The 9,649-nt window shown below is 53.0% G+C and overlaps 1 protein-coding gene across 1 annotated transcript; it reads right to left on the minus strand.

Annotated features, from left to right (window-relative positions):
• Positions 1-4,309: 4,309 nt before the first annotated feature.
• On the minus strand, positions 4,310-9,649 carry LOC134810729 (protein FAM90A15). The gene is made up of 5 exons (XM_063816777.1): positions 8,890-9,649; positions 7,755-7,933; positions 7,061-7,260; positions 6,494-6,602; positions 4,310-5,829 (listed from the first exon to the last, which is right to left on the minus strand). The coding sequence occupies exons 2-5, from the start codon at positions 7,875-7,877 to the stop codon at positions 4,867-4,869; spliced, it is 1,395 nt and encodes a 464-aa protein (XP_063672847.1). The 5' UTR covers positions 7,878-7,933; positions 8,890-9,649; the 3' UTR covers positions 4,310-4,866.

Here is a 9,649-nt window from a genome sequence, read left to right on the forward strand (position 1 = left end):
CTTTGGAATCCAACCCAGTCTCTGAGGACCGTGTGACACCCCCTCCCCCCGTCCCCACCCCCACCCCGATACCCAAGAGATCCAGGGCTAGACTTACCCTGGGATCTTCTTCATCGGGCGGGGGAGCCCTTGGCCCAACTGGGGCCCTCCGCTGCTTCTGGAGGGTCTGGGCTCTCACCAGTCTCTTGGCCCAAGATTTGGGGTCCCGACGTGCCATCATCTTCGTCGCCTGGGGGTTTTGTGACCGCCTTTTTCAGGGGTTGACTGTTGGGTCACCTGAAACACACACAAACACACACATGTCGATGGTTAAGCACATTGGATATTCACACACCCACAGGAAGCCACCTGCTAACTCCCTGCCGGTGTGGTCATGAGGAGACCTCACCACCAGTCGGTCAAATCTGTAGAACACAATGTGCTGTGTGCATCCTCGGATACTGTGTGTTCCTCTGCCATGACTACCTAGTCCAAGAGTAAACCGCACCTGCCACAGGGCCCGTGGCCTAGGTATGGGGAGTTGAGCTTTCAACCCCAAACAAGCAACTGATTCTGGAGACTGGACTTAGGTCTCTCACGATTCACTCCGGTAGAAGACACGGTGATTCTATCTCCCTTGACGGACAGAATGATCGAAGACACAGGGCATGGCTTGCGCCACCCTTTGGCAGGTCTGTTTGAAGTCAGGGATAAGGGATGCTTCCTGTGACAACTTGAATCGCTACTCTGGCCATTTCATTAGGCAACTTCCAAACACAAATTCATAGAGAGAAGTTACCTTCCTCTCTACCACACTAGCAGGTGATGGTCTTTCCTGTTCTACCTTTTGGCTTTAGCTCCAGCCCCTCTTTACTTATTTATTTTTTCTGGTATTTTACGCATACCACACGAATTCATCTGAACAAACGGGGAACAAGTGCCACATCGCATCGACGTCTTACACGGCTGAAGGGCAAACCACCCTTTTTTCCAAAGTCCTTTTTCCATTTACCCACCAATTCAGCATGCTGCAGTACATTTCTTTTCGCATTCCCATCTTGGTCTTATCCCACATGTGGAGACGGATATGTTTTCTCGTTTTCTGTTGCAAGAATTACTAGTAACGAGAACACATCCTTCCCCACCAGCAAGCCCCAGTGTGATCGGTTTCTTTCGGCCTCCTGTGTCTCTTCCCCCCACCCCCACACCCCTCAGGGATTGCGTGAAAAAAACAATAGTTCAGTGAAACTAACCTGAAATTACGCGTCTACTTGCTTTCCCCGGCTGGCGCTGAGATGGGCAGGTGCTGGAGCAGCCCCGCTGGAAGCGATGCAGCATCCAGGACGACGGAGGAAGGGGCGGAGAGGGACCTCTGCTTTCCAGGCTGCCTTTTATACTGCCTCTGGTCACCTGACATGGAACGTACCCTAACCTAATCAGTTACCTGTACCTTAACTGCAATTAACTTAATCCAATTACGTGACCTGGAAAGGTCTATCTGCACAGCCCACTCTAACATCATGTCCACTGCTGACAGACATTCTAAAACCTACGTGTACAGCTGCAAGCTTTGAAGAATAGATGCTCCCCGTCAGACATGTAACACTGGTGCCTGTACCCCTGTCTTCTTTTCCATCTTTTTGTTTTGTTTTGTTTTGTTTTGTTTTAAAAAATGTGGTAAAATAGACACCTTTTAATTGGACCACATTTAGTCTATCTCGACGTGGGCCTCAGTGTCATCAAGGAGATTCTCCTTGACGTGCAGTCACGGCCATGATCCATCTCCAGAGCTTCTCTTTCTTCCCCAAGGTAAGTCTGTCAGCAGAGAACCCTGACCGCACCCTCATGTGTTTTCTCCTCCAGGAGGCGCTTGGAAACCACCGTGAATTGGACCGCACTGGGAAACACAGATGAGGAAAGTCAACAACGCTTTGTCCTTCAGTGCCTGGCTCCTTTTTCAGCTCGTCTTGCGACTCCAGGCATTATGCCTGAAAAGTGTCCCGGACGCCTGTGAGGCTCTAATTCCCTGGGTCCCATTGCCATGTCTCTGGATTTGCGAAGATCCACCGCACCTTCTGTGGAACTCCCGTGTCGGTGAACTTTTGTGCCACGGCCCCTAATTCTGCCCATGGTCATCTGCAGCTGCACGACTTAGGGTCCATGTTTCTTGGACGGGAAGAGACAGGCAGGAGTCGGAATGATGAACCAGCACACTGGGGCATTTTCTCACGTAGCCCAAGTGACCCCATGGTGTTCTTGAGCTTTGGAACCAGTCGCGTCCCCTTTGACACTGCACCCGGCTCCCAGTCTCTCAATCGTGTTGGCCCTCCGGCGATCTCCCGTTGGATGAATTGCTCCTGCTGAAACTCGAGTCCCCTTTGATTTGCGCTTCATTAATTATTCATGATTCAGGTGGGAAGGCCTGCTGACGACCCCCTGTGGCCGTTCTCTGAGCTTTCCTGTCACATCGTTTCCTTCCACGCTCTTTGGTTCCTTATGGTCCTGCTCCTTCTGCTGTCAGAGGAGCAGAGAGTTGATCTTATTGATTCTGGATACAGATACTTTCTAGGTGATCTGGATAATCCAGATAACGACCCTCAACAGCGGCGGAAAGGGAGCAGCCATTTGGTGTGTCTCAGAAAATCCCGCTCAGTTCCGAGGCCCCCTAGATGTGGAATCCTGCTCAGAGTTGTTCCCAGGTCAGAGAATGGAGAGAGCCTGTGCATGATGGGATCTCCCTGCCTAGATCTTTCAGTGAGTCTCTACCTCAGCTACTCTTAGGATCAGGGGGAGAACCACGGTGTCAGACATCCGGAAAGAAGACGGGATGAATGTTTTACCTCTGAAGTACATCCCAAATGTGGGAGTTGACTTCAGCTTTGCTGGGGTCTATTTGGCCAGGGAAACTCTGCCTGGTTCATTCGCACATCCGGAAGCCACTTCACGGGGGGCCGTCGCAACTGGAACCACACACTTGGCATCGGCGGTTGAGCCAAATGGGGACTCGTGGTGCAAGCAACGCTCCCCACGTGTTAGCGTGGGTGAGATTCGGTTGGCGGAATTTTACTAGGTGCGTGTTAGTAGAGTGGGGCTGAGGTTTTCTTGCTCCTGTGGTTGTATACGAAGTCAAAGGTCCTGCCCAGCCCTGCGGTCCCCTCAGTCAACTCTGTTTCGGAGACATAACGATTTGGATTGCCAACAAGTCAAGAAATGTTCAAGCCCTTGGATGTAGGGTAAAGAAAGGGAGATCAGACTGTCACTGTGTCTATGTAGAAGGGGAAGACATAAGAGACTCCATTTTGAAAAAGACCTGTACTTTAAACAATTGCTTTGCTGAGATGTTGATCATTTGTAGCTTTGCCGCGGCCCCTTTGACCCAACTTGGAGCTCACAAAAACCTGTGTTGTATAACATCGAGGCTTAAGGGATCTAGGGCTGTGCAGGGCGTGCCTTGTTAACCAAATGTTTACGAGCAGTATACTTGGTAAAAGTCATTGCCATTCTCTAGTCTCAATAAACCAGGGGCACAATGCACCGTGGAAAGCCACAGGGACCTCTGCCCTTGAAAGCAGGGTATTGTCCAAGGTTTCTCCCCATGTGACAGTCTGAAATATGGCCTCGTGGGATGGGAAAGACCTGACTGTCCCCCAGCCTGACACCCGTAATGGGTCTGTGCTGAGGTGGATTAGTCAAAGAGGAAAGCCTCTTGCAGTTGAGATGCAGGAAGGCCACTGTCTCCTGCTTGCCCCTGGGAACTGAATGTCTCGGTGTAAAGCCCGATCGTACATTTGTTCAACTCTGAGCTCGGAGAAAAGCTGCCCTGTGGCGGGAGGCGAGACGTGTTGGCAGTAATGCTGCCTTGTTATTCTTTACTCCGCTGAGATGTTTGGGTGGAGAGAAACATAAATCTGGCCTACGTGCATGTCCAGGCATAGTACCTTCCCTTGAACTTAGTCATGATATAGATTCTTTGGCTCACGTGTGTGTTTTTTTTTTGTTTGTTTTTTGTTTTGTTGTTGTTGACCTTCTCCTTATTATCACCCTGCTCTCCTACTACATTCCTTTTTGCTGAAATAATGAAAATCATAATCAATAAAAACTGAGGGAACTCAGAGGCCGGTGCCGGTGCAGGTCCTTGGTGTGCTGAGTGCCGGTCCCCTGGACCCACTGTTGTCTCCCTATACTTTGTCTCTGTGTCTTATTTCTTCTCTCCGTCTCTCATCCCACCCGACTAGAAACACCCACAGGTGTGGAGGGGCAGGCCACCCCTTCACTCGGAAAATCAGTTAAACACAAACACGGAATGAGAGTCAAAAGACAATATGTCATCTTTTTGAGAATTTTATTCACTTCAAAACCAATTAAACACACACATGTACAAAGGCATTCCACAGCCCAGTTTTCGAGGCTGAGGAAAGACCCCGAGAGCGCTCTGCACAGCACGCTTCCCAGCGTCCGAAACACTGCTCTCAGGGCGGGGCACAGCGGAAGGGCTGCACCTCTCAGGGTTCCCTAACTTTTCCCTTATTCAGTCATCTAGAGAGCAAATACACAGTAATTCCCCAGTTTCCTATTGACGTCCCAGCGGAAGTCTGACTCCTGCGCGTCACGCAGTTTCTGAGGCAACGAATCTCTGGCACGGAAGCTTTTCCTGGCGCGTTTCCGGAGAACCACGCGAACTACAACGTCCCTCACCAGAATTCAATGAGGCAGAGTCCCTGCATCTGCTCCCTGCCTGGCCTGGGCTCCCACATCCACAGAAGCGCCACAGCCGGGGAGCTTCGGAGTCACCGCACAGAGTCTGCTCTCTGCTCTGCACTCCTCAGTCCCACAGTCCCCTCCAAGTCACGGGAGCTGGAGGCCAAGGAGCCCCTGCCACCTGCAGTCTCACTCCAGGTCAGAATCGCTGTCCTCTGAGGAGGAGGAAACCTGAAGGTCCTCATAGAGGACGCTCGGTGGGACACGAACACGGGGACCCTCAGACTTCTCTGACACATGAGGGCTCTGAGCGAGGAAGGCTCCCGGCTTCTCAGGAGAGTGAAATGAGGGGGCCGCCAGGAGGCTGGAGCTCCAGCGTCCGTTTTCCAGTCTCCGGAAGAGCACTGTGAGAGGCTGGGCCCCATCATGGCTGGCCGCTGGGTGATGGGACATGGTGCAGGCCTGGGCAGTAGGCAGGCAAGGTCTGCTGTGCGGAGGCTGCCGGTCGACGCTGGGCACCTGGGCGGGTGTCCTCCTGCCCATCTGGGGCGACGTACTTGGTCCAAGTTCGGTTGCGGCTGGCGGAGGTTGGAGATTCTCCGGGGCCCCCAGCTCACCTCCCTGGATGGCGCTTTCGGGGATCTGGAAGGGACCCAGCCTCGGTTTCTTGGGGAAGTTCAGGCAAGCCTGAATCCGAGCCTGGGCAGGTCTCTTGGCTCCTGGCCCGAAGCTGAGATTGGAGCCTAGGCCCAAGCTGTGTGTAGCGGCTGGCGGGCAGGGCTGTGAGGTCACCGCAGGACGTTTGTCCTGTGCCTGGGGTCTGATGGCCTGGAGCAGGCCGTGGGTTTTGGAGGCAGCCTGGGGAACTTCTCGGCAGCCACCCTCAGGGCTGCTGTGTGTCGGCTTCACCACGAGGAGAGGCTCGGGGCCCTGCTGCCTGACTGCAGGCTGAGGGATGTCGGCCGCAGCCCCTGTCTGTCTTTCCTTTGGTCCAAGACTTGAGGAGGAGCTCAGACTGGCTTTTCTGAGGGGAGACGGCGAAGCCAAGACGGAGCCCCTGTCAGACGTTTCGGTAGCTGAGCGATCAGCGAGGACAGGGCCCAGGCGCGGCCTCTTACTGGTTGTGTGGACCGGCATTGGCCCGCTTGCAACCTGAAAGAGAGGAAACAACACAGGTTAGAAGTTCCTCCGCATGGAGCCAACGTGAAAATCAAGCACATCCAAAGACAAGGTGCACACGCCATGAAATTCTTAGTACAGTATCGACAGGCGGTCCTTGGAAGTAGGGACAGACCCTCCACTTGAGTGCTGATCAGGACAAGACACATGAAAGATGCGCTCTCGAGCTATGTGTAGCTGATCTAAGCACACCATTGTTCAAAAGATCGCGTCTTGGGCATTAACTGGATCAAAGCGCCTCCACTCAGCCTTCCATGAAGTGGAACGGACTGAGGCCCTTCCGAAGGCAGGTTGGTGGCTCAAGGGTACTCAGGACGTCTTCTCTGAACACATGCATGTTCCTGGGTTTAGCCTTCTCCACGTTTGGGGCCTCTGAGGGACTAATTTCCTCATGCCGCTAGGAACATGTTGTTGGCAGGCTTGCCATAATTGGACAGAAAGAAAGCAACAGGAAATACGGCATCTTCAGATGCCTTCGCCTGGAATCAAATTGACCTGGAAGGATCGTGGAGTCCCTGACCCCAAGAAGGCAAGAAAGAGGGGTTCCCCGATTTCCTCCCGCAGACGGGAAGCTGAAAGGAAATCAACCAGGGTGACCTAGAGGAGAAAAGGACCAGGGGCCCGGGGTGACACTCACCCTCAGATAATCAGAAGATTCCGTGGATCCTTTTCGATTCGGCAGCGGCTTCTCTGGAGGTTTCCCAGAAAATATGTGGAGGAGAGCCTTCCTCTGCGGGTCTTGTTGCCTGCAGAACAGAAAAAGGTCAGGCCGTGCCCCCTGGTTTTCCCCAGGAGACAGGGAGAACCCTGTGTGGGGCCCAGCCCCGTTCCGTATTTTGTGATACAGAAATGGACATCTGGTGCCCTTTCCGCCTCTGCACCTTCCCTCACGTGCCAACCTTCCCGTCCCCCAGGTGGCCCTCTAGGCTTCCCAACTAAGGACTGTGATTTGGATTCCATCGCTTTTCCCCCTGTCGTGGGGAACCTGCACGAAGCGCCCCCGCCTCTCCCCGTCCCTGAATCTCCCAGAGCCAAAGGAGCTCCTGGGTGTGGAACCCCGGAGGACACGGAGCTCCGGCCTATTTCTCTGCAGCGTTCCTTCCCTGGCCCGGAGACGGAAAGGCACACGGTGTGCAGGTGCAGAGACACCATGTCCTTAGGAGGCAGTACCCTAAGAGTGGTGAAAACCCCTCCCACTGCTCACCTTGGTCTCTCTTCCTTCTCTCCCTTATCCTTGTTCAAGGGCCCCGGGTTGGCTTCAACCTGGGGCTTCCATGGTTTCAGGTTTTCCTTCCCTTCCTTTTTCCCCAAGGTCGCTGGAACCAGGGCTGCCTTCCAGCACTTCATGGGGCACCTGGTACTTCTGGCCGTGTGGCCAAAGGCCCCGCAGTTTTTGCACTTGAGCTGTGGGTGGAAAGGAAGTGATGTCGGTGAGTGAGCTGAAGCCACAGGCAGCGATCCCACGTCCACATTGGGACGGATTGTGAATTCAGAGCTGAATAAGGATTCCAAAGAGGGGACACCGGCATGGGGGCCGTTAAGTGCTGGGAGAGTTCGGATACGATGTTCCCTCCCAAAGCCCACGTGACGGAGGAACTCTGAAAGGAAGGACTCAAGGTTCCAAGGGGCACGACGGTGAACCCGAAGTCAACAACACAGCCAAACGTGGCTACACAGGACTCTAAGTAGAAAGGGAGGTTGCCCCCAAGAGTCTCTCAAGGGACCTATCGGGCCGGGGAGAAGGTCCCAAGCCACGCCCACCTTGGATGGGAAAAGCAACCTGGGTGGTGGTGACAGAGCTCTTTGGAATCCAACCCAGTCTCTGAGGACCGTGTGACACCCCCTCCCCCCGTCCCCACCCCCACCCCGATACCCAAGAGATCCAGGGCTAGACTTACCCTGGGATCTTCTTCATCGGGCGGGGGAGCCCTTGGCCCAACTGGGGCCCTCCGCTGCTTCTGGAGGGTCTGGGCTCTCACCAGTCTCTTGGCCCAAGATTTGGGGTCCCGACGTGCCATCATCTTCGTCGCCTGGGGGTTTTGTGACCGCCTTTTTCAGGGGTTGACTGTTGGGTCACCTGAAACACACACAAACACACACATGTCGATGGTTAAGCACATTGGATATTCACACACCCACAGGAAGCCACCTGCTAACTCCCTGCCGGTGTGGTCATGAGGAGACCTCACCACCAGTCGGTCAAATCTGTAGAACACAATGTGCTGTGTGCATCCTCGGATACTGTGTGTTCCTCTGCCATGACTACCTAGTCCAAGAGTAAACCGCACCTGCCACAGGGCCCGTGGCCTAGGTATGGGGAGTTGAGCTTTCAACCCCAAACAAGCAACTGATTCTGGAGACTGGACTTAGGTCTCTCACGATTCACTCCGGTAGAAGACACGGTGATTCTATCTCCCTTGACGGACAGAATGATCGAAGACACAGGGCATGGCTTGCGCCACCCTTTGGCAGGTCTGTTTGAAGTCAGGGATAAGGGATGCTTCCTGTGACAACTTGAATCGCTACTCTGGCCATTTCATTAGGCAACTTCCAAACACAAATTCATAGAGAGAAGTTACCTTCCTCTCTACCACACTAGCAGGTGATGGTCTTTCCTGTTCTACCTTTTGGCTTTAGCTCCAGCCCCTCTTTACTTATTTATTTTTTCTGGTATTTTACGCATACCACACGAATTCATCTGAACAAACGGGGAACAAGTGCCACATCGCATCGACGTCTTACACGGCTGAAGGGCAAACCACCCTTTTTTCCAAAGTCCTTTTTCCATTTACCCACCAATTCAGCATGCTGCAGTACATTTCTTTTCGCATTCCCATCTTGGTCTTATCCCACATGTGGAGACGGATATGTTTTCTCGTTTTCTGTTGCAAGAATTACTAGTAACGAGAACACATCCTTCCCCACCAGCAAGCCCCAGTGTGATCGGTTTCTTTCGGCCTCCTGTGTCTCTTCCCCCCACCCCCACACCCCTCAGGGATTGCGTGAAAAAAACAATAGTTCAGTGAAACTAACCTGAAATTACGCGTCTACTTGCTTTCCCCGGCTGGCGCTGAGATGGGCAGGTGCTGGAGCAGCCCCGCTGGAAGCGATGCAGCATCCAGGACGACGGAGGAAGGGGCGGAGAGGGACCTCTGCTTTCCAGGCTGCCTTTTATACTGCCTCTGGTCACCTGACATGGAACGTACCCTAACCTAATCAGTTACCTGTACCTTAATTGCAATTAACTTAATCCAATTACGTGACCTGGAAAGGTCTATCTGCACAGCCCACTCTAACATCATGTCCACTGCTGACAGACATTCTAAAACCTACGTGTACAGCTGCAAGCTTTGAAGAATAGATGCTCCCCGTCAGACATGTAACACTGGTGCCTGTACCCCTGTCTTCTTTTCCATCTTTTTGTTTTGTTTTGTTTTGTTTTGTTTTTAAAAAATGTGGTAAAATAGACACCTTTTAATTGGACCACATTTAGTCTATCTCGACGTGGGCCTCAGTGTCATCAAGGAGATTCTCCTTGACGTGCAGTCACGGCCATGATCCATCTTCAGAGCTTCTCTTTCTTCCCCAAGGTAAGTCTGTCAGCAGAGAACCCTGACCGCACCCTCATGTGTTTTCTCCTCCAGGAGGCGCTTGGAAACCACCGTGAATTGGACCGCACTGGGAAACACAGATGAGGAAAGTCAACAACGCTTTGTCCTTCAGTGCCTGGCTCCTTTTTCAGCTCGTCTTGCGACTCCAGGCATTATGCCTGAAAAGTGTCCCGGACGCCTGT

Source organism: Pan troglodytes, chromosome 7, assembly GCF_028858775.2.
Source record: "Pan troglodytes isolate AG18354 chromosome 7, NHGRI_mPanTro3-v2.0_pri, whole genome shotgun sequence".
Lineage (NCBI taxonomy): Eukaryota > Metazoa > Chordata > Mammalia > Primates > Hominidae > Pan > Pan troglodytes.